Raw genomic sequence first — 25,610 nt, 5'->3', positions numbered from 1 at the left:
CCCTAGGCAGGAATTCCTCTCTTACCAGCCAGTGTGGGATTGATAGGTTGAATACAGAATTAGGCCTGGAGCAAGGCAGAAATATATGTCTACATTTTTAAAAGAACAGTGTTTCAGAGCAAAAGAAAAGTCATTATGAGACAGTTAAAATTCTTTCAGATGTTTTTCTATACCTTTCATAGTTTAGAAATATAGGTTTAATTTTAATTCCATATAGCTAGGGTGCTCCATAAATTCCTGTTGCTGCTGTAACAAGTTACCACAAATGTAGTGGCTTAAAACAACATGGATTTATTACCTTAAAGTTCTGAAGGTCACCATCTGAAATGGGCCCTGCTGCTTTCCTTCTACCAGTTCCAGGGGAGAATTTGTTCTCGTCTTTTCTCATTCCTTGGCTTGTGCTCCCACAGCACTCCAACCTCTAATCTCCTCCTCTGCCTTTCTCCATTCGGAACCTTGGGGTGACATTAAGCTCACCCTGATAATCCAGGGTAATCTCCACTTCTCAGGATCCTTCACTTAATCACATTTGCCAAGTCCTGTCTGCCATGTAAGGAAGCATACTCAGTGTTTCTGGGATTAGCACATAGTCATAAATTTGGGGAGCATTATTGCTGACAACAGGTGCCTTCCTGTTCCATTGCTGTTCTTAGACTGTCTCTGCTCCCGGACTGAGTGACTTTTCATGGGTCACCTCCCTCCCAAATGATTTTGCTCTGATCTCTGCAAGCCCTGCCTGTGGTCTGTGTTGAGCAAATGACAAAACTTCCTTGGTAGCTCAAATTGTTGTTGCCTCCTCTTTGTGGCCAGATGCATACCTGCATCCCCTGGGTGCTGCTTTTTCCTGAGTGAGCACTGTCCCCTTTATCACAGGGGAGTGGGAAGGCCTAGTATTTGCTTGCTCTCTGCCAGCTCCTTTCTTGCATCTGCCCTAAAATACCCAACCCTCTCTTCTTCTCCTTTGTGGTTATGCCTTCTAACTGCTGCTATTTCCACTCACGTTGCTTCATTAGAGAAAGTCTTTCTCTGTTTCTGTTCTTCTATCACTCACCTCCTTGCATACCCTCCTCTGATCTCTCATCCCTCCCAGGCTGTACCCATCCTGGGACATGCTGGGACATTCCTTTGCTAAGTGATAACTCTTGGTCCCTTGAAAGCCTCCATCTGGGGACTTTTACCCCTTTTAAGTTCTGTCCGTCTCTTCTGTAGCCATGTTTGCGTAAGTCACAGTTGAACCCCTGCAGTATTAGGGTCCATCCACTGTCTTCCCAGACTTTTCTCTTTTATATTTTCACAGCAGCAGGTTTTCTTTTAAACTTGTAGTTCCTTCCTTTTCTCTCTTTTGGCTTCATATTTCCCCTGGCCAGTCTTGGTGCCCTAGGTCCTCCAGTTTAGCCATTCTCAGCGGGGTTCCTGAACCCCCTGTCATTCTCTCCCACACATGCTGCCCAGTCCCGTTCTGGATGAGTTGTGTTTACCATGGGCACCATACACTGCTGGATAAGAACCACAAGGCCTTGAGGGTTGGTGCATGGCAAATTTTCAGCCTTAGCATGGTGAACTTTGCCTAGCCATCCTCCTGTGTCATTGGTCTCATTGTCCCTATTCCTAGGAAGGTTATTCTGAACTCTCTAGCCTCTTCCCTCACTCCCACCAGAAACCATACTTCCTGAAATGGATATGGTGCCACCTTCACCTTCCTGCACAGTTGTTCTTACTACTCTCCCCCACTGGAGTGGAGGAAGTATCCTTCCTCACCATCTGTCCACCTTTACCTGTGCTCTAGGTCCCATTCATTAAATGCTTTTCTAGAGCTCTTACTGCATCAGTTATCTCATGACTCATATGTAAGTTTACATTTCTGTTCTTCTGTACTTCTCCCTTTAGTCTACAAATTTGCCTAAGTCATCCCATGTTTAAGAACAAATATTGCCCTGGGTCCTGCATTTTTCTCTCCAATTCATCTTTTTAGCCCAGTCTAACTTGCTGAACATTTAGATTGTATTTTCTCTTGATATTTCTAACCTTTTCCACCCCCAACCTCTCATTCTGGCCTGTATTCCCTCTGTTGCTTGAAACTGTTCTGCATAAGTGACCTCCAGGATTTCATAGCCAGATGCATATTTGGCCTCTTCCTATACTCCCTTCTCCCAGAACTCATGTACTCTTGGCCTCTGGTTTTGCTTATTCTTAGCCACTCCTTATCTGACTCTTCTCACATTCCTATTCTTCTGTGATTTTTGCCTCCAGATCCCTTTCTTCAGATATTCCTGGGTCAGACATCTACGCCTCTAACTTCCCTCCTACCAAGTTTCAGTGGAGTTCTTATTCTCCCTCCAGGGCTTCCTGCCTCCCCACCTGGCTGCACAAATTTCTCCCAACCTGGATGCCTCCAAACTGGACTCATCCCAGCCTCCTTCCATGGAGTTGCCTTCCAGAGCTGCATGTCCCTGTGAATAGGCTGCATGCTCAGATCCCTGGTGACCAGCTGGATACCTGCTGTGTATGTCTGCCCATTTATCTGCTCTAGTTCTGCCTCCTAATTGTTTCCTTGCTGCTCTCAGTTGCCACCACTAATGACTTGATTTTGGAGTAAGCCCTGGATTTTTATTTTTTTTAACATACATTTTAGAAAAAGTCGCTTGACTGATTTCTCTCTGTCCAGGTCAGCTTTTCTTCCACACTATTGCCAGGGCAGTCTTTGTAACATGTACTTCAGTGTATCATGTGTGTATTTAACATCTATCTTTAGAAATGTATTTTCTCTCTTAGTGAAACTGTAATCCTCCTAATTGACTGGGTTTCTTTCTCCCTTCCCTGGCAGCCCTTTTAAGTTTCAGTTCCTCAAGTCTTCATGGCTCCCTGGAGGAGGCACCTGTCATTTCCTGGTGCTTTTGCAAGAGCTGTCTCATGAAGGCTTTCCAGTTCCTCTTCCCTCACTTTAAGGAGGAGAGGCTCTGTTTTATACTTCTCTTCCTCTTCTGTATTTATCCAAAAGTGGCAGATGATCACCTATTTCTGAGGGAATTTTTGAAGAATTCTACCTAGTAAAAGTGTCTTGCTTAAGGCAGTGGCTGACATATGGTTTACTTTGTTAAGTACAAAATATTTTTCTTTTCTTTGGTAGTAGGGATTAAACCCATGGGCATTTTGTCTCTTAGCTACATCTTTAGCTCTTTTTATTTTTTATTTTGAGATAGGGTCTTGCTAAGTTGTTTAGGGCCTCGCTAAGTTAATGAGGCTGGTCTCAAAGTTGCAATCCTTCTGCTTTGGCCTTCCGAGTTTCTGGGATTACAGGTGTGCACAACCATACCCAGCACTACCAACCATTCTTAAAATTAGTTTCTCTGAGACTATTGTCCCCTACTCTTCCTGGAGTCCTTTTCTGTTCTCCTTGGTGGCTGTGTATGCTCCAGCCTCCACCTTCAATCAGAACACAGCCTGGCCTGTCAGCCTGTCTGCCTGTCTCTCTAGATTCCTGCTGGTCAGGTTTTGCCTCAGTTTGAGGCAAACTTCTCATGCCTGGCTGTCCTCCTTGGTAGCTTGCCTGCGCACCATGTGTGCTCTGTCTCTGCACTCAGGGTGAGTGCATGGCCTCAGAGCCATAAGGATCACTCACTTCACCTGGTACCTTCCTGATTGCAACTAAAGCATTCTGACCTTTTGCTGTCCTTAACCTTGCCCTCTTCTCTGCCGCCTTAACACCTGATCACAGACAGTCTTTCTTCAGATGAGAACAGCAGTACTTCCTTGCTCAGTCTCCTTGGACTCCTAAACAAGGACAGTCACACAGATCTACATTTCCACTCCTGTCCTCTCCTGCTCCTTCAGTGCTCCGTTTGCCTGTGTCATGCTCTGTCCCCCCTCCCCTTTAAAGTCTGCTATAATCTGTTATAATTTTGGAAAGATATACTTTGTGTTCTGAAAGGAAATTCTAGTCATCTTGAGGATGATAGCACTGTATTTCTTTTGGTGAAGCCAGGAGTTCTTGGGGAACAAAGACACTTCCTGGTTAGGCCTCCTAATTGTCCTAGGTAGAAGACAGCCATATTTGAACACATTCCTGTTTTCCCTGTCTTTCTTACTTGAAGTCTAAGCAAAAGGAATACCCCTTTCACCTTTTAAATTTAATTCCTTCACCTAGGTCTCAGTTATATTTTTTTTAAATCTAATTTTTCTAAATGTGCCTGTACTTAAGTAGAAACAGAAAAGGCTTTGTGTTTGTTTTGTTTTAAGTCTGGATTTGGATTTATCTCTGCAGGTTCAGAAAGATGCTCCTGTGAAAATTGATATTTGTTATAATGCCCCTTAAAAACCACCTGGAATACCTAGAACCTTTCCAGCCAAAACAGTTTAGTCAGGTGTCAAGATTTTGTACTGTGAACATGCTTCCAAATTATTTGATGATCATTGAGAACACCACCTTGGTTTAAATATAGATCCTTCTTAAGTAGTGCTTTAAATATTGATAACAGCCCCATGATGACCTTGCACTGTTTCCTTAGTTGCTGTACAAGCTATAATGAAATGCTGTGTGGATTTGGACATAATTAGAATCAAATTATAATCTCAGTATTATGCCCTTTTTATTTGCTCAAAGTGTTTACCTGTTTGTTTTTCTCTTCTGTGTATATTTTTGTTGCCCTCAGTTTAAAGGTAACTTTATTAGTATTTAGCAGTTTTCCTAGGAAAAAATTTGGAAAAATATATTATGTGCATTATATTCAGGCATTTGGTTGATGTTTAATTCACAGGCATATGGAACCCACTTAAAAAGAGAGTGTAGCCATATGATGTGAAGTCTTTAAGCTGATTAATTGCTGAGGCTCCAAATAGCAGAAAGAATTTCCCTTTTTGTCCATTTTTCAGTCTCCAAAGCTCTGAGTTCTAGAGCAAAATTGAAGATACATCTTGATCTTGTGGCTCAGATAGTTTTCCTATACTTAGAATCTGCTTCTTTGAAATGGTAAAATTCAAAGTGCCAGGGGTGCTAGGAAATAGCTGATCTGAAGTCTGGAGCCAGAGAGCCAGATCATGGCTGCTTTTCTATTCCTGGGAGGGGCTTGAAGCCCCTGTACCAGCTGCTTATCTGCAGTGCCAGCTGGAAGCTGAATGTCAAGCTCAGAGCTCTTCAGAAGGAAGAGAAATTGAAGGAAGAACAGGGTAGCATTTGGAATCAAGGGTAGACGCAACTCTTCTCTAAAGGAAATTTTTATTGGTAGTATCCTTGTCTTTTTCCCTCGCAGAGTTAAGTCAATTGGGTGAGGGGGGTGTGGGTTTATTATTTTAGACACTATACCAGAGAATTTGTGGAGTACATTCAGTGATGGTCAGTGAATTAATTATCAGACAACTCCAGGAGTTATTTTAGAAATGTCTGCCCATGCAGTCCTCTGCTGTGCACTGCATGGCCTCTTTTCCTTCTTGGTCTCAGGTTCCCTAGATCCAGTAGTGTGTTACCTGCTTTAGTAGGTATTCTCTTTGGTTTCTGAGACTGTAGTTCAGTCGGTGGTTAGCATGTATATTAAAATGTGACTGCAGCCAAATTTCTTACTATCAGTAGGTTCTGGGGAAATGAGAGCTTTTGCATATGAGATTGTAGCAGAATGGATTCACAGAAAGCCAATAAGAATTGCATTAACTTAACTTATTAAAGTATACTTTTGTTGAGCCCTGATTTCTGTGTTCTCTATTTGTAGAATGTCTCTCAGTATAATCTTGGCAGTAGCTTGCAATTCTGAGTTCAGAATTAATCTATGAAAGTGTTCAAAATAACAAGAGTCTGTAAAATGAAAGTTTAAGAATATGTAATCAGCCATCCTTCACTGCTGTCTTAACTGAAGCTTTGTAGCAGGTTTTGTTTCATTATGTAGGTGATGATTTTTTCCCATTAGCCTAACAAATAGCAACAATTGGCATCACTTTGAAAAAGCAGAAATTTGAAGCATGCCTCCTTGTGTGGTCTGTATAGCCACGATGAATGCTGCAGTGGACTGCTGTGTTCTGCTTATTGAAGTCTTCTAAATATATGTTTAGTTAGTGGATTGATGAATGACAGATTCCCTGGAAGGATACCTATGTGGCTTTTAATCTTTTTTCTTTTTCTTTCTAGTCATAGACCCTTTGAACAGTTAATGAAAGCTATTGATAATATTCTCAGTAAAATGCTTATACTCATTTGCACATAAAATTTTATGTAATACTGAGGTTTCTAAAATCCCTGAAGACATCAATAATCTTGTTCCACAATTCCATTAAAAACAGCTGTATTAGGGGGCAGTTTGAATAAGAATAGAAAAAAGTGTGTGTATGAATATGTGAGGGGTGTGTGTGTGTGTCTGTGTGTTTGTGTGTGTGTGTGTGTGTATTTTCAAATTCTGTTTTTTTCTGTCCAAAAAACTAGAAGTGGAATCTGATATTCTTGATAAATACAGTTGTTCACTTTTGTTAAAATCATAAAGATTCTTGAGGAAAAAGCAAGGGAGGAGCTTTACAACCTCTCACAGTTTTCCAGAATCTTGCAATGAGTAAACTTTTATGATGAAAAGATTCATTAAAAGATACCTAGGAGAACACAGAAGTTATAGGACTTTTTCAGAATGTTGGAACAGTGTAGTTGTTCACTAGCTCTCCATAAAGTCTTGGAAGGCATAGGTAGATATTGTGCATGTTATAAAAGTTCAGATTACACACTGTGTAAAAGTTGAGTATTCCTTGTAGGCCTGAGACCTGGCTGTCAGTTTAAAATCTGTCTTCCACATCATCTGCCTCCAGCCAGTCATCAGATCTTCCCCCATTTTACCTCCTAATTAGAGTGAATCTGGTCCCTTCTCTCTATTCCCAGCTCCTGCGTTCCTGTGTTGTGTGGTCAGGGTGCTTATTATCACCCGACAAGGCTATTGCAATGTTCTAGAATACAAGAACACTTTGCACTTCAGTGCAAATTTTTTTTTTTTAGATTTGAATTTGGATTCCAAGTTTTATGCTAATGAGCTGTCCAAATGATGTAGTGTATGAAAAACTCTGAGCCTCAGTTTCCCCAGGCAAATGAGGATTGGAATAATTCCAATGTGGTGTTTTAAGACTTCCATAAGCTGAGTTAGGTGCTATACATGGCACATGGCGAATTCTCGGTTGTTGGTAGATATTAAAAGCCGCCTGATCCATTGTTACTACTCTAGTTTTGCTACTTTTCTAATTAATTCTCCACAGTTTCACTAAGAAGATATTTCTAAAATACAATAATGGCTCCTTCTCACTGCTCAGTCTTTTGTTCATGCTTCCCCCAAGTAAGAATAAAGTACAAGTTTCTTAGAAGACATGAGGCTTCACATGGCTTGCATTCTGCTGAATCACCCAGCATCGTCAGCAGTGGATTATGTGCACCTTTGATCTTTTAAAACTCACAGCCTACTTAAAAATTTGAATAAGCAGAAGAATATAAAAGTAAAGGGCTTTTTCTCCATTGGTTCTCCTCTCTAGGTGAACCACTAGAAATAATTTGATATTTATTGTTCTGGATCTGTAAGTTAGTGTAGTGATGTCGACATGTAAATAATGTTTATGTAATTAGTTGTTTATTTTTTAATTTTTTTTTGTTACCAGGGATTGAACGCAGGAGTGGTTAACCATGGAGCCACATCCCCAATCCTTTTTATTTGTTTATTTTTAATTTTGAGACAGAGTGTTGCTAAATTGCTGAGGCTGGCTTTAAGCTTGTTATCCTTCTGCCTCAGCTTCCAGAGCCACTGGGATTACAGGTGTGTTCCACCACACCAGGCCTAATTAGTTGTTTTTACAAACAAAAAATCAAAATACTTATACTTATTTAATACATGCTTTATATTTACCATTGCTCTCCTGGTGCCTCAGCAGACCCAGATCTTGTCTTGCTTTTCTGATAGCTGCATTGTATTCCATTTTCATTATCTTAAGAATGGCTTAACCATTCTTCCTAAGTAGATAGCCATGTAGTCTCATGCCATTTATCTTTGCTCTACAGTCTACAATGCCACGTTTATTATATACTAACCCCCCCCCCCAACTCACACACATATACACACATACAGGTTCTGTTTTAGCTTTTCCATGGCATCGTTTTCAAACTTTTGGCATGAGGATCATTTAATGGCTATGTAGCATATACTCGATTGTCATAATTTTAACTATAGAATAACATTTTTAAATTATGCATCTTTAGTTAGTGAGGGGGATGTGATATTTATAACCTTGCATGATGATCAAGGGTAGTGACTGCTTGCTGAACAGTGAAGGCAGATGCACTTGCACTGTGGCCTCAGGCATGTCATCTGTAATATGTGCATAACAACACCAGCTTCACAGGGTTTTTATGGTGCTTTAATGTGTTAATATTCATAAAGTGCTTAGAACAGTGTCTGGCTAGAGTAAGTGCTATGTGCATCTTCACTGGGTAAAAGGCATCTCTGCACATGGCCTGATAAAGGACAGCTCTGGCTTTGCAACTGTTCTCCTTCCTTATTCTTCATTTCTATTAGTGAGAAACTTGTATCTCACATTTGTATGTTGTTGGCTATGATAGCAAGTGTTCAGTGGTTCCACAGATAGTTCTGGTTCCTTTTGCATATTCAGATTATAGAAGCCTGGATTCCATTTGTTCTGTCATATGCTGAGTTAACAAGAATGTCACACTCTGTCCTGGAAGGTCTCTCTCCTTTGGATTTCTCTTCTTTGGATAGAGCTTCATATGCATCTAGCCTTCTCTTTGGTCGTTTTTGTCTCAGGAGGCGACTTTTTCATATTACCTTTTGAAGAACTTCCTTAGTTTGAAGAAGTTAACCAATAACATGTTTAATTTATTTTTCCCTTTGAGTGAAGAAAATCATCATGTTTTGGCAAAAAATTCAGTTCTACGTGGTCAAGCTACTAATATCACAGTTTGCCTACAAAAGACTTCCTGTCAATTTCTTCTTGGACTGTGTGGACCATGTGTTATATGCATGTATGAATATGAATTCCAGTGAATATGAATCCCAACGAATCCCACTATTATGTATGACCATAATGCACCAATTTTAAAAAAGAATGCGTAAGTGGCAAATGAAAAAAAATAAGACTTCTGGTCTCTTACTCTTCACATGTAAAACGGATGCTCAGTCTTGGAGATGTGCATTGGGACCATTTAAGATGTGGAAGATGTTGAGATAAATCCTTTTGAGCAGGCTGCTGAACTTAGGGCAACGGTCTTTAGTGTTTTAATAAATTTTGTTTTCATCTGCATACAAAATTCCTGTGAATCTCATTCCCTTGAGAGCTGTTGTGTAAGGTTTGGAAATCAGACCATGGTCTTGCCTAGTCCTTTGCATAGCATGCTTAAAACGTGGGCCTCAGTGACTGTGATTTGATTGCATGCCTGATAGCCTCCATTTCTTCCAACACTGAATAAAGATCAGGAAATTGTTGACTGCAGCTCTTGTCTGTGAATAAACCAGAATGCCTGTGGGCATTCAGATTGAATTGTGCACTTAGCACATTAGCTCTCTTCAGTGACACACGTCCAGCCAATGTGCTGATAGTGCTAATGGCCAACCGCCTCCCTCAGTCTGAGCTAGCTTACAGAATGATCACTATAAAGCGCAGTCTCTCTGCTTTTGTGGGGTTCTCAGTGTTAAAGTGAAATGTCCAGCATTTCTTGCACACATCTATCATGTGAGCTTTGCATGCTGAGTATTGGTGACAGCATCCACGGAGCTTAGAAGTGCTGCTGGCATACACACATGTCATGACAATCACTCCTCTATCTGATAGTTCATATGGAGTTGTGCCAGTAGTTCCACTGCTTTCCCTAGGCTTGGCTACACCCTTCCATTGACCTCATGATTAATTTTACAAGCTTTTAAAATAATAACATATAATTTGTTCCTGCTTTTGCTATGAGGTATGGAACCTTGAATAATGCTGCTTCTCCATTGTTAGTGACAAAATAAATCAGTTTCATACTAGAAAATATTATTTTATAACTGTTCTGGGAAAAGAAAAAGGCAAAACAGAATGACTTCTCTTCAGAACCCAAGAGCATATGTCACTACCATGGAACTGTCGTTGAGGACTTCCATAGCCTTGAGCCAGATTTTATTGTGTTTGTTTTGTTGCCAGCTCTGTCCCCTTACATCAAACAGTTGGCAGGCTTTCAAGTCTTCAGGCCTTAGTTATATTCTGCTACTCAACTGGCTGTGTGACCTTGAGAAAATTCCTTCACCTCTCTGGGCTGGACTTTATTTATTTTTATCAGGTCTATTTTATGTGACTAAATTCAATGGATTTTTTGTTTGCTCTAAATGTGTGATTTCAGTTCACTTTTCTTATCATAAAATATGGTTTTATAAGCATAGACATCAATTACATTAAAAAATATAAGAGTTTTAGAGAGGAAAAATTTTAAAATCTGTCATGTCATGAATAAATCATTGAACAGAAAAGAGACTGATGAAAGGCAGTGATATTTCTCACTAAATGTTGCCTTTCAGATTGTTAAAATGAACATTTTATTTTTTATTTGAAATCCTCTAAGGAATACTGTCTTTTAGTCATCTAGTATTACTTTCAACATTACAGGCAGCTTCCCAGTGTTCAGATGAGAAACCTTTCTAAATTCTGACGAGAACAGCGTGGCTCATCTTCCTCTTGGCTGTGAATCATTGCCAGTGCCTTGGATTTATCATTCATGTGTGATCAGACCGCAGAGTGTCCTCAACGCTGCTTCCTCCTATTCCCAGTTTTGCATCTTTCAGTTTTGTTAAAACAACAACAAAGTTGTGTCCGTTTCTCTAGTTCTCAACTTTCCTTCCTGCATTATCAATATTCTCCCCCTGCTGTCTGTCCTCCTCCTGTCTGTCCTCCTTCTGCTTTTTCCTCAGCCATGTGTGTGTGTGTGTGTGTGTGTGTGTGTGTATGTTGCTTTAAAGTGAGCTGAGCGATTTCAAGGCAGGGAACAGGAGGGAGGCACACAACACTTGCTAAATACAATCTGCTGGAAAACAGAGGAGATGTGAGAAGCAGGCTGGGAGAGGTAGACACACACATGACATTTTATTTTTATAGAAATAAAATATCCCTGAGAAATCATTCATTCTTGCCATTTCATGTTTGGGTTTTATCCTCTTTAAAGTTTTTCCTTAGAAGCTTCCAAAATGATCTGTGAATGTAAGAAAGTTTTCAACAACATTTTACAAGCCAATTTATAAGTACTTTTAAAATGGTTTCATGTTCATATTTTAAAAAAAAAAGCATACATGAAAGTGTTGACGACTGAGTGAACCATGGAACCTGCATGTGCTGGAGTACATTGCAGCTGTGAGCAGGAGTGGCCAGTCTCCTTGAGCCAGGGTGTCTCCAGGAGAAAGAAGTGCAGAATGCTGCAGGGAGAACAGTGTAGTCTGTGGATTTTTGCCTGAGAAAGAAGGGGAAATAAGAAAAACATGCACATAACGTCTTTGCAAAAAAGAAACTCAAGAAGGAAAAGACAGAAGGCAGTGAAGTTGGGTACCTTCAAGAGGTGAGGTGGAGTGGGGTTGTATGAGGTAGGGTTTTAACACTTGGAAGCTATCTGTACGTTAAAAAAAAATGAAAATATCTTCTGAACTAAAAGCAAATTGAAACAAGTGAACTCAACTGTATTTTAGTTGGATTCCATTACATGACAGCATTAAATGGAGGGAAAACGAATCCAATTGGTTTATATACAGTTTAAACTATATACCTACCCCACTCTTTGATGACATAGGACTGAGGGGAAACAACACACGAATCTTGAACTCTAGGTTTGATTACTGTGGCATGTGAATAAAACAGTTCTGAAACTGTAAGATCCATACTGTAGGATTTAGTAAAGAAGGAAATGGGAGGACCTTGCCAGAGGGAAAGTACAGAATGGATGAAGGAAGGCAGAACATGCATTGTGGGTTAGATTAGAATCACACATATTGGTTTAACCTTAGGGTGTATAAAATACGTGTATCTATGTGTGTGTATGTATAGGTGCATTTTGCAGGCTACTATATATCTAGTGAAGAAATTGGACAATACTGTGTCCCTCAGTATCTCCGAGGGACATCATGTACCTCTGGGTGTGATATTCTGAGAAGCACATGTCACTCATGTAGTATTCTGGCAAAAGGCATATAACCCAAACCTAATTGCGGGAGAGCGTCAGACAAATCCAAAATGTGGAACATTCTAACTGAAAACTCAGAGGAAGGAAAAGACAATATTCTTAAAAAAAAAGTCAGTGCTATAAACAACAAAGACATGCTAATGGAAAATATTCCAGACTACGAGAAACTAAAGAGACTTTCTAACTAAATACAGTGTCTAATCCTAGACTGGCTCTGTTTTGCAGACTTGGGGGGGAGGGATGTTGGAAAAATGGACAGAAGTGGATTATGAATGGAATGTTAAATTAAAAGTATTGTTTACAGAAGTTGATAATTGAGTTGTTGTTATATAAGACACATTCTATTCTCCAGGAAAATACAGTTCTCTTAGGGAATTGTTTTGAAATTTAGAGGTGAAGGGCTCTCAAATGGTTCACACAAAACTACATTGATATCATCTTTCTATGTCTAGGTAGACATAGGAGATAGAAGGAGTGACAATAAATTATAGAGCAAAGGAGGTAAAATGTAGCAACAGATGAATCTAGGCAAAGCTGTGCATGTGCTTACTGCACTGTATTGTTCTTGCAGATTTTCTTTAAGTTTGACATTATTTCCAAATGAAAAGACTCTTAAAAAATAAAATTCTAACCTGAAAATAGACACTCAGATGTTAAATACTATTAAATAGCAAGATAATTAGTGGTTCAAAAGCAGCTCTAGATCTAATACAACTAGATTCTAGTTATCATTTTCCTTTAGTATAAGTTTATTTTCAATTAAGAATGAATTGACTGGTAATGCTGAATCTGTTCACAAATGTCTGCTCAAAACAAGCGATAATTCAGGAAGGTTGTTGGAAAGAATACCATATTCATTGTTTTTTAAATGTAAGTATTAAAGAAAACAATGGGAGAAAATTAGAAAGTAATATAAAAAGAATTCATTGACAATAGCAATAAACATTAAAAATTTACCCAGAAATAAATATAACAAAGCATTTTTGAATTCTGTTGAAAATTTGAAGAAAATCCTTGACAAAAAATGATTAGATAATATGGAGAGAGAACAAATTTCTAAGTTAGAAAACTCAATATATAAAGATTGATTCAAATAGAAAGGGTTCACATTAGCAAATAAGACTGTGTAAAACAGACAAATAAGTCAATGAAACAGTATAGAGGGGCCAGAATAGATCCACAAATATATAGAAATTGGGTATCAGAGTTGACTTTGCAGATCATGTCAAGTATGGATGAGTCATAAACCACTTGTTGAATAGTGTATTTTTCTCATGAAAAAAACCAGGCCCCTACCTCACACCATAGAGAAAGCAATTTCAGTTTTACTATAGATTTAAATACTAAGGATGACACTTCAACATTTTGTTTTGAAAACTACTACTGGGTAGCCTGAATCAGGAAGGACTGCATAGATTGCATGTGTAAACTTAACAGGAAATATATTTGACTATATTGAAATTAAAGTCTTTACAGCCAAGTCACTGTACCAGTGAAGAGCCAAGGCACACATTGGAGGTGGGTAATCCATGTAACCAACCAAGGACAGAAGGAAGAACAGGCAACACAAATAAGTGAGAGGTTCACAGAACACAGAGCTTCACAATTCAACTCTTTCAAAGTATATTAAAATGACCAAATCATCTTTGAGAGCCAATTACATGTAAGAACAGCCTTCCATATTACTGGGCTTCCAACTATAAAGATTTTAAAAATTATATTTTTATTTTTTACACAAATTATAACTTTATATAATTATGGAGAACACAGTATATGATATGATATATTCTATAGTGTGGAATGATTGAATCAAGATAGCTAGCATATCTGTCACCTTAAGTCTATATCACTTATTCCTCCTGTCTAACTACAATTTTGTACCCTTTGAACAGTGCTTCCTTCATCCCCTTACCCTAGTCTCTGGAAAACACCTTTCTACTGTCTTGTTTCTTTGGGTTCCATTGTTTTAGAGTCCACATGTAAATGACACCAAATATTTTATATAAAGTTATGAAGAAATATCAATGGCTAATGTTGTATCATGAAATTCCGTAGGATCAATCCTTTCCGGAGCACGAAAATGGTTTTCAGGTTGGCATGAGATTAGAAGGCATTGATCCCCGACATCCATCTGTATTCTGTGTGCTTTCTGTAGCTGAGGTGAGAGATATGGTTATTGTTTTGGGCTAACCATATGGTAACAGGATTTTCTAGAGAATAACAAATTTGTATACTTTTGATCATTAACAAGTTCTAGAACATTGTGGATTTATTTTAGTCTGTGATGGGTGAAAATGTTTCTTAATGAATCCTTTTCCTTCTGTGAAGATTAAGTTTCTAGTAAGTTTCATCGTTTATTCTTGACTTAATTGGTTAGTGGTTTTCACCTAAGATTGATAACAATTCATGAATCATCACACAATTTTTTTATTAACAGAAATATAATTATTCACATTTTAGTTGAACTAATGAGAAATGTATATGAATAATATTATTCCTGTTGTATATTTATACAAATACATGTATTTTATGGAAATTATGTAAAGTGAAGAGCCAGTAATGAAAGTAAATGGTTTGTAAAATGTAATATTTACTAAACATATCATCAAATCAATAAGAGATGTCTCTATTTCTAATAGCATTCAATGAAGAAGCCACATTCATTTGCTCCACTTGATTGATTGTAGCTATTAAACTTGCACAGCATGTTTAGAGGCTGTATCTGTTTTAATGTTCTCTTTACTGAGTATGCTGTATGCATATAGTAGAGCGAAGGCCGTCCCCATTTTGTTTTGCTCTGTACTGCAGTCTACACTGTCTTGGGACATGAATCCAAGCCAACAGCGAGAGATAGGGATTCTGAAAGAAATATTGGACAGGTGTTGAATTAATAAATAAACTACTCAATTAAAATACTTAAATTGTGGATCCTTTTTTCCACCTATTGTTTTTAATTTATAGGTTCTTTTTAGTTATACATGACAGTATAATCCATTTTGACATAATTATAAAGCATGGAATATATCTTGTTCTAATTCAGTGCTAGTACCTTTCCTTCCCCTCCTTTACCCCCACACCCTGTTCCCTTCCCTGTACTCATCTTTCTGCCATTTACCCATAGTTATTATTTTTATTATTTTTAATTTTTTGTGAATGTATACAATGGTAACACTCACATATATATTCATATACGTACATAGGCAAGTAAAAAAAGGCTGTGTTTTGCAGAAGGCTTTAGGTTCTTGAAGGACAATACCTACTTTATATCACAGTTTTAATCAGATGTCATGTATAAATTTGTTCTCTATTGAAAAAATTTGGCTGGAAGCATCAGCTCTTAAATATTGTTAGCATTCACAAAGTATTTGAATATTTTGATAATTTTGTGTCCATTTTAAATGTATGACACTTAATGAACAATTGCAAACTTTCCTTGCTGCAGGTGTGTGGTTACCGGCTAAGACTTCATTTTGATGGGTATTTAAGCTGCTATGATTTCTGGACCAATGCTGGTTCCCCTGACATTCATCCAGTAGGGTGGTGTGAAAAGACCAAGCATGAATTGCACATCCCTAAGGGTAAGCCAGGATGCATTTGCCAATCAAAAAGAGAGTCACTTGATATTTCAGTTTTATTTTTAATAAAATTTTATGAAATACTATCAAGAGAACCTGGTGTGAAAATTTGATCCCCAAAGAGCACTAAGACCTCAGTAACACCCTCTTTAAAAAGAAGTATCTTCGAAAGAAAATTGTTCATGACTTTTAGGTCAATTATTCTGATAAGGCACATGGGGTAGAAATAAAATATTATGGGAGATCTTATGGTACATAAGTTTATTAGACCTTGAGCAACTAATGTCTAAATCATGGTTGAAATGAAACTTCCCACTATATCAATGGCACTGCAGGGTGAAGAAATTTGAATCACTGTCAATTGTTGCAAACCCCCAAATCATGGAAAACATGGAGCAATGAAAAAAAGTTCAGTTCAAGTTTTCTTGTGATGGTAAAATCTCAGCTTTGTCTTTTGTTACCTACTAGAGGAACCCTAGCCAGCGGTTTGTGCAAGTGAGTAGAGGGTGCCGTCAGTGAGAAGCCCATGGGCCAGTTTCTTTGCATGGCCAACTTTGGCATACAGTCTCCTGCTTGCATGTTAGACTATGAAATGACTATGGCAACTTCTGGGATAGGTATATATATGTTTTATTCTTGGTAATCAACTCGAGAGTGTCCCTTGGGCTCTGCCTTGGGACCTATGAAAAGTCCGTTGAAATTGCTGAGTTTTAAGAACTGGTGACAGGTAACAGGCACATTCATCCCATAGATTTTATGGAGTCCTTACTATATGCACATACTGGGGCTGGAACAATGAGTAAAAACCTCTGTCTCCGTGGACTTTCATTTCAGAGGAGGGGAAGGATTGAGACCAGCCGTAAGAAGGCTCTTTTAGATAGTGTGGTGAAGACAAGCCTGTCTTGGGGGTCCCATAGATGCCTAAACAAAATGGGAGAGAAAGCAACAGGGTTCCTGAGGAAGAGCATCAAGCAGGGAAAGTACAGAGCAGATGCCCTGGGGTGGAGTGGACTTAGTTAGGATGAGGAATCTCAGGGAGACAAGTGGAGAAGCAAGTCAAAAAGGTAGGAGGTAGAGACGTCTTAGCCTTGAAGACTGTTTAGGAGTTCAATTTGTATTTTCAGTATGATGGTCTCTTGGAAAATACTGAGCCTGCATTGTTTCTGCAGTGCTGTTTGAGCCAACTTAGGGCATATGAATGGAAGACAAGGCATTTCTAGTGGGAACATTGTACAGATAGGGTACAGAAAGTTAGAATTGTCAAAAATGGTCTTTGGATTGTGAAGGCTTTCGTAATTTCCCTCAAGTGTCGGCTTCTTGGATCACAGCATCATTGGGATCTCTTATGGTCTTTGTGACATGGCTTCCTCAGGGGTGGGGACAACACTGGTACTCTTATCTTTTTACCCATTCTGGAAACCTTAATGGGAGGTGAGATCCCCATCAAGCTCCCAGGGTCCTAGTGCCATAGCTTAGTGAACACTAAACATTTGTAGGGAATGGTGTGCACAATGGGAGACCACAATCAACTGTTTTGAATTTAAGACATTAAAAACATTAAGACAATTTGGAAATTTAAATGTAAACCATTGTGATCTGCTAATAGCATGGAATTTGTGACAGAAGACTGAATGGTAATAAAGTATTTAAAATACTTGTGGTTACCTCTTGTGGATATTTTTGAGCAAATTGTACTTTTTATCTAGGTTATAGAAAAGATAAATTTGTTTGGATGGATTACTTGAAGGCCTGCAAATTGCAAAATGCTCCTAAGAAATTATTCAGGAACAGAAGTTCTGTAAGTATTTACTTCCTCAGTTTAAGTTAGAATTTCCCTTGAGCTTACATTTATTAAAATTTGCTCTATATTCTGTTATATTTTAATCCTTTAAGAAATTATCGAAACTCAACTTCCTGAAACTTTTCTCCCTTAATTTGTCTCCCTTTTTCTATGGGCATCTGTTTTATTTTCTCTTTTAAAAGTACAATTAAAGACTTCAGTTAGCTGTGTAAAAAGTATTTAACAACGGCTAAAAGTAAAATGCCTTTCATAATTTTTTTTTCCTTTTTACTTACAATGAGTTAATCTTTTTAAAGTTAGTTTTGGTATTTTGAAACAAGTAGGTACTTCAGGCAGACTTTGGATGTACCCAGCTTAGTTAAGTGTGAATAAAACAAGGGTCCATCTCATGCAGACTCACGGTACTGTGAGCATCTGAGTAAAGAACACTCCCTCTGCCAGGGTGGTACACAAGCCTGAGTCACCTGCAGATGATGTCACTTTGCAGGTCTCCTTCTTGACTTTCTGAGATTTTCTTTATTGATCTTAGAATTAATGTTACATGATTGTTGTATGTGTTTCATATAATTGTATAAATGAAAGGGCGTTATTGAAATGTGAAATTTCTTTAAAAGTAGAATGGGCTAAAGAAAACTAAAAATTGGGGTTTAAATAGTATAGAAGTAGAGAAGAAACCCTCATTTTGTCCCCAGATATTGGGTAAATACTCCCAAATCTCAGAACTAGCTAATTGTCACAATTCAAAGACTGGGGTTTTGTAACAGTTATTTTATTATAAATCATAATCTGTAGCACGTTTATATGAACAAACATGTATGTATATATATATATATATATATATATATATATATATATATATATACATACAGGTACTTAAAAAAAGAATTCATACTTTTAATTGTATTTTTTATATGTGAGTTAGTGTATATATACTTAACTACTGAGAAAGCCACTACTTTCAGTTAGAGTAATCAATTTAATGATATCTTGATGCTAAAAAGGATGTCTTTATCGCTGTTTCAAATAGCAATATTTGAATACTATTCAAAAGCCTATGGGGAGCAGAAAACCTCATTTGATAGGACTGTATTCAGCAAACAGTATATCTTTAAATGGATACAAATTACACTAAGAACTGAAGAGGGAAAAATGAAGTTGATAAGGGAAAGAAAAACTCCCTGCTCATCCAAAGAGAAGAGCCCAGAGGAGCTAGTTTCCGTGGTCTTGATTAGGAATGTGAGCTGCATGACAGTTGCTGGGTGTTTCCTGGCATTTGCTGGTTTCTTTCCAGAGGGTGAGTGTTGATGCCCTCTATGCTTTGCTGATGCTAAACATTGTAGAAGTTTCACCTTGGCTCAGTCCTGCTTGGTGTCCTTGTTTCTTTTTGTGCCTCTTCCCCTGCTGGTGCTATGTTAGAATGGACCAGTGCCTAAGGAGTTTCAGGTGGGAATGAAGCTGGAGGCCGTGGACAGGAAGAACCCTTCTCTGGTGTGCGTGGCTACCATAGCAGATATTGTGGATGACCGCTTACGAGTACATTTTGACAACTGGGATGACAGCTACGATTACTGGTGAGACACCATTGTTTGTTTTTTTCTCTTTTCCCCAGCATGTTCTTATGTTTGGTTAAGAATTTATTTTTATTCCAGTCCTATCACTTTTCTTGCTGTTCAGGTAGTAATAAACATCAGGAAATTCAGTAGTGACTTTTCACAGCCTTCTCTGATATGAATTTTGTTGAAATAAGGAACCTAAGAAACTATTTCCACATCTATAAGAAGTTGTCTAATGAGGCCTTACCAGAGCAGTTAAGGGAACTTCACTTTATGTTTGTCTAGTTTGCAAGGAAAACAATTTTGTGAAGAGCAATTTAAGAACTTGTAGTGTTTTTTTTTCTTTTTTCTTTTTTTTTTTTTTTGTGTGTGTGTTTTTCTGAAAGATGTTGCATTCAACCCATCATATTTTTAAAAGAAAGATTCAGGGAGCACAGGATTATTTGAAAGCCTGTGGGGAACAGAGAAAATGTGTGCTATGAAGCCATTAAACTAACATTGCATGAGTTAAAAGGGTTTTCTGGATAAAAACCTGAAATACAGAGGAGGTCACAGTGAAAATACTTTTTTGTAGCATTTCCTCGTAGTGTTTCCTGAGTAATGGACAAGTCCCTACAAGGGGCCATTGTTCTTAATTTGCATGAAGGGAGTCTTGTTTTTCCTTTTGAACCAAGAAGTAAAGCATAGAATAATTATTGTATGTGTCTTTGGTGGAATGTTCTGGGTTCTTTGAAAGGAGGAAGAGGAAAAATGTAGTTATCTAGAATCTGGACTGTCCTATTACCATTTAGACTGTCCTATTAATATTTTCCATTACTGTAAGTAAAACTGGTAGAAAAGGTATAGTGTTTGCTCTCTGAGGATATCACTAACACTTCAGGTCTTTCCCCCTTTATTTTATGCTATGAAGTTTCAAGAAGGTTATGCAAAAGAGAAGTTTAGTCACTCAGCTTACAAATATGGTACTAAAAATTACTTCTCTTTCCCTTTAGCTATGAAGTACTGTTTTCTGTGATATCTCTTAATATCTAGAATAGCAATTACTCTTGGATTCTTTCTCTGGGATTGAGTAATATGGGATCTAACACAGGATCCTGTTTTTGCAGGTGTGATGTTAATAGTCCTTATGTCCAGCCAGTTGGTTGGTGTCAGGAGAATGGAAGAACTTTGATAGCGCCCCAAGGTGAGCAGACTGGGTTTTCTTTGAAGTTATCTCTGTATGAGTGGCTATCCACATTTTAATTTTTGTGCATGTAAATCACATTTCAATGCAAAGTATATGATAAAAATGCTGAGCAAGATTTTTTCAATCACCAAGGATCTGAACTGTGGATGTGCTTGCTTCCCATAGTGAAAAAGGACGTTTTGTAAAGATGTATTAGACAACCATTAAAAGAAGTTAAGAGTTTTTATCTCATTAAATGAATATCATTGCTGAGGATTGACATTTAAAACTGGCTATTTACATGTACATAATTTATCTTATAACAATTAATTTTTGAGTCATAAGATTATTAAATACACTTAACTTTGGCATTAAATATAGAAATGCAGAAATCTGAGAATTGAGAATTAACTTAATGAGTTTCTACACTTGCCAGACTTCTGACTTAATGGTTAGCTAAGCATTTAAGTAAAGACTCTTAATAGATATTTTTACTCCATTATAGAAATATTTAGAGATTTTCTTTATCAAGCTTCTTTGTTTTTACATTTAAAAATGAGTGAAGGCTAGGGATGTAGCCCAGCAGCACAGATCATGCAAGGAGCCCTGGATTTGATTCCCAGCACCTTCCTCCCCTCCAAAAAATTTAGATGTAAGTGGCTATGTAAACTTGGCATCTTAAAAGCAGATGACCAAGGAGAAATATGTTTTCTTTCAGTACATAATATACAGGAAGAAATGTAGAGTAAGGAACATGTCATCTGGAGTGGAGAACTGTTTATTTTTTAATTTGAATGATTCTGGAGCTTTGCTATTAATCTTTTTTCCCTTAAGTGTAGAAAAGTATTAGAATTGCCCACTAAATTCTTAAATTTGGTGACCAGAAATTAAATAATTAAAAACAAAAATCGAGTCAAATAAAGCAAAACAAAAATTTTCAACTATTCACAGATACCCATTTGGTCTAGAAAGGTTTTTATGAAATATGTAACATCTCAAATTCTGATTTTGACATACAGATTTAGAGTCTTTTCCCTATATTTCTATAAAAAGGGCTAAAGCTCACTAGCATTCTTTAAGATGAAGTCCGATATCTGTCACTTCATCCTGAAGCTGAGGTTAGATGTCCATCAGTTGGTGTGTGTGGAGATAAGAGACTGCATTCCTTGCATCTTCCTCTAGTGAGTCTAGAAACGTTCTTTGAAGCATGTTAAAAAATAAGTGTTCAGCATTCTCCTGTAATTCATAAGATTGGGGTGTCTCTGAGAGACGTATTCCAAGGTCACCAAAGATTACTTTTTTCCCATTAGTTTTTTCCCTTATTTCAATAAGAGAAAGTTGATCATAAGTGTATGAGTTCAGAGGCTGGGGATGTGGCTCAAGCGGTAACACGCTAGCCTGGCGTGCGCGGGGCACTGGGTTCGATCCTCAGCACCACATAAAAATAAAATAAAGATGTTGTGTTCACCGAAAACTAAAAAAAAATAATAAAAAGAAAATTTCTCTCTCTCTCTAAAAAAAAAAAGTGTATGAGTTCATTTCTGGACTCTTCAGTTTTATTCCATTGGTCTGTATGTCTATTCTTATAACACTAATACCCTACTACCTTGATGACCATAGCTTTATTAGTAAATTTCAGAATTGAAAAGTGTGAGGCCTCCAGCACTTTATTTTTCAAGATTAGTTTTTATTCTTCTGGGTCTCCTGCATTTTCATATTCATTTTAGAATTAACTTTTCAATTTCCACCATAAAGCTAGCTGGGATTTTGATAGAGATTGCACAAAATTTGTAGACCAATTTGGGGAATATTGGCATTTTCACAATGTTAAGTTTTCTATCCCATGATTTTCCTCTGTTTAGGCCTTCTTCAACTTTCTTCTGATGATATTTGTAGTTTTCAGTCTACAAGTCTTTCACTTTTTTATTATATTTGTTACTAAGTATTTTATTCATTTTCAAATTGAGGTAAAATTCATATTGCTAAGTTAACCATTTTAACAACAGTACAACCCTGGGAACGATGCTTATAATAACAGTGACCCTTTGGGAGAGACTCAGAGCACACCCAACCATGGCATTTTCTGAGACACAGTAGTTTTTAATTGGAGCATTTTAGCTTATGTATTTTTTCTTTTGTTTTTGGTGTTAAATCTAAGAATCAGTTGCCAAATTTGAAGTCATGAGAATTTACCTGTGTATTTTTCCTATGGAATTTGTGGATTTTTGTTCTTAAATTTAAGCCATTGATTCATTTTTTATTTAATTTTTATATATGAAATAAGGTAGGGGTTCAAATTAATTATTTTGCATCTGGTTCCCGATTTTACCAGCAACATTTCTTGAAGAGACTATTCTTTCCCATTGAGTGATCTTAGCACCATTTCTGAAAATAAATTTTCCATAGATATTTAGGTCCACTTCTGGACTCTAGTTCTGTTTTCATTGGTCTTTTTGCCTGTAATATGCCAGTACCATTCTGTTTTGATTACTGTAGTTTTGTTGTCAATTTAGAAACCAGGAAGTGTGAGTTCTCCAGCTTTGTTCTTTTTCATGACTATTTTGTCTATTGAGACCCTTTGAAGTTTGATAGTAATTTGTGGACTGACTTTCCACTTCTGAAGAAATGATTATTGGATAAGTGATTATTGATAAGTGTTGTGCTGGATCTGTAGATTGCTTTGGGGAATATTGCCATCTTATCAATATTAAGTTTTCTAGTTTATAAACACAGGATGTCTACTTGAATTACTTGCTGCAATGTTTCTAGTTTTCAATTTATAAGGTATTCACCTATTTGATTAAATTTATTCATAGATACTATTATAAATGGAATAGTTTTCTTGATTTCCTTTTGGTATAGAGAATCACATATGATTTTGTGTGTTGTTATTTTATCCTGCAACTTTACTGAATTAATTTATTAGTTCTAGCTAGTGGTTTTCTTTGTGCATCGACTCTAGAATTTCCTATGTGGAATCATAGCATCTGCCAAAAAAGATAGTTTTACTTCTTCATTTCCAATTTGTATGCCTGTCATTTTTTTTCCTTGCCTAATTGCTGTATCTAGGGCTTCAAATACAAAGCTGAACAGCATTGGCAAAAGTGGGCTTCATTGTTTTTTCCTTAGGGAGAAGCATTTAGGTTTCCTACCTTTGAATATGATGTTAGCTGTAGGTTTTAATAACTTACTCTGTTATGCAAAGGAAGTTTTCTTTTATTACTAGATTCTGGAGTCTTTTTATCATGAAATGATGTTGAATGTTTTTTCTCAGGGTCTTATTTGCATCTATGGAGAAGATGATGTCATTTCCTGCCTTTTCTCTATGAATTTAATTATTACATTGATCACTTTCTTATGTTGAACACCCTTTATTTCTGGAAAATAGTTATTTAGTCATGGTGCACAATTCTCTTAATGTGTTGTTGGAATCAGTTTGCTAGTGTTTTGTTGAAGATTTCTGTACGGACATTGACCCATAGTTTTCTTGTCATATCAGTTGGTCTATTCTTTTTATGCTATTGTAAGTGGAATTGTTTTCTTAAGTTTTATTTTTGGATCATTTCATATTTACAGAGATTCAATTTCTAAGTATTTATCTTAAAAATCCTGTAGCTTTGCTGAATGCATTTATTAGATCTAGTAGGTTTTTTGGGGGTGGGGTTGGGAGTGGGAGGATTCCTTAGGACTTTCTATATACAAAAACATATTATCTGCAAATAAAGATACTTTTACTTTTTCCTTTCTATGCTTAATGCCTTTTCTTTTTTGCTTAACTCTTGTGCATATGCATACCCTTCAATATACAACTGACTAGTAGTGGTAATGTGAGTCATCTCTCTCTCTTTTTTTTTTTTAATTGTTCCTTGTTTTGGAGTAAAGCTTTCAATCTTTCACCATTAACTGTGGCATTTGCTGTGTTTTTTTTTTTTTTGATGTTCTTTATCAGACTGAGGAAGTTCCCTTCTATTCCTAGTTTGTTAAGCATTTACTTTAAAGGGGTCTTTTATTCTATTAATTTGGTATAATTATATTGATTGATTGTCAAATGCTGAACCAATCTTGTATTCCTGGAATAAATCCTACACGTGTATAGTGTGTGTATGAGTATGTGTACATGTGTTACCACAATTTGTTTGTTAGTAGTTTTTGAGCTTTTTTGAGTGTAAAGTCATAATCTCATCCATTCTTTTAAAATATTTTTATGTGTAGCCTGGGAAAGTGGCACATGCCTGTAATTCCAGCTACTTGGAGACTGAAGCAGGAGGTTTGCAAGTTTTAGACTAACCTCAGTAACTTTAGGAGGCTCTAAGCAACTTAGCAAGACCCTGTCTCAAAATTTAAATAAAAAGCTTGGGGATGTGCCTCAGTGGTTAAGCACCCCTGTGTTCAATCTTAATAATAATAATAATAATAATAATAATAATAATAATATATTTTTATTCCTAGTACAGAAGACTTTTCTGAAGGCTAAGGAAAAATAGGAAGAGCAATAAGTACAAAACTTTAGTGTTTAACATATTCATCCACAGTATGCATGATTACTTGTCTGTAAGAAAGACTCAGTAGTGTCATAAAAAGTTTGTTTGCATGATATTGTGCAAGGATGACCCTTCAAGATGGTCTTCATGAGCCATAGGACACTTCTCATTTGCTATAATGATATTTAAAATGAAAATTCAAGCAGATAGTTTAATCAATGTATGATCAAGTTAGTGGAGTATAATGAAATTACATACAAAAGTACTATGAGCAAAAATTTGTTGAAGACAAAAGTTAACTAAAGTTTAGGAACCCAACTGCACCAAAGGTGTTAAACTCTACTAACTGCATAAAATAGGAAAAGTTTGGAGCCGTGGAGAGTAGAGGGGATGGAGAACCAGTGTCATCTTCAGATATTCTCTCCCATAAGACAAGGCTGAAGCTAGGACTGCTTGTGTCTGTGTGTTTGTGTGTAACACACATGTGTGCACCGCCATGCATACACACCAACACACAGGCTGAGTATTTCTTATCTGATGTGGTTTGGACCTGAAGTGTTTTGGATTTGGGATTTTTCAAAATTTTGAAATATTTGCATATGCATGAGACATTTTGGCGATGGAACCCAAATCTGAATGCAGTATTTATTTATGTTTCATATATATTTTAAAAACATAAACTTTAGGTGATTTTATATAATAATTTTAGTGTGCCTACATTTTTAGTGCAATCTGTAATGAGATTGGCTGTGGAATTTTCCTCTTGTGGCATGTGTCAGTGCCTCAAAATTGTGGATTTTTGGATTAGGTTCTCTCTCTCTCTCTCATCTGTGTGTGTATGTATTTAGTGACTGAATATAGTAAAATATAAAAAAAAATTCAAC

The 25,610-nt window shown here is 37.0% G+C and overlaps 1 protein-coding gene across 5 annotated transcripts in view; it reads left to right on the top strand.

The window, feature by feature from the left end:
* L3mbtl4 (L3MBTL histone methyl-lysine binding protein 4) overlaps positions 1-25,610 on the top strand; it is a 485,427-nt gene that overhangs the window by 190,469 nt on the left and 269,348 nt on the right. For all 5 annotated transcript variants that reach the window (XM_046467481.2, XM_058586451.1, XM_046467478.2 and 2 more), the window contains 5 exons: positions 14,207-14,311; positions 15,594-15,729; positions 17,433-17,524; positions 18,944-19,098; positions 20,187-20,263. In XM_046467481.2, the coding sequence (XP_046323437.1) occupies positions 14,207-14,311; positions 15,594-15,729; positions 17,433-17,524; positions 18,944-19,098; positions 20,187-20,263 (565 nt within the window). The remainder of the gene's footprint in view (positions 1-14,206; positions 14,312-15,593; positions 15,730-17,432; positions 17,525-18,943; positions 19,099-20,186; positions 20,264-25,610) is intronic.

This window comes from Marmota monax, unplaced genomic scaffold, assembly GCF_021218885.2.
Source record: "Marmota monax isolate L192 unplaced genomic scaffold, Marmota_monax_Labrador192_F-V1.1 WCK01_AAM20220418_F8-fsc00103, whole genome shotgun sequence".
In the NCBI taxonomy this organism is placed as follows: domain Eukaryota; kingdom Metazoa; phylum Chordata; class Mammalia; order Rodentia; family Sciuridae; genus Marmota; species Marmota monax.
The sequence above is the reverse complement of the archived record's forward strand: the minus strand, read 5'-3'. Positions and strand labels throughout refer to the sequence as shown.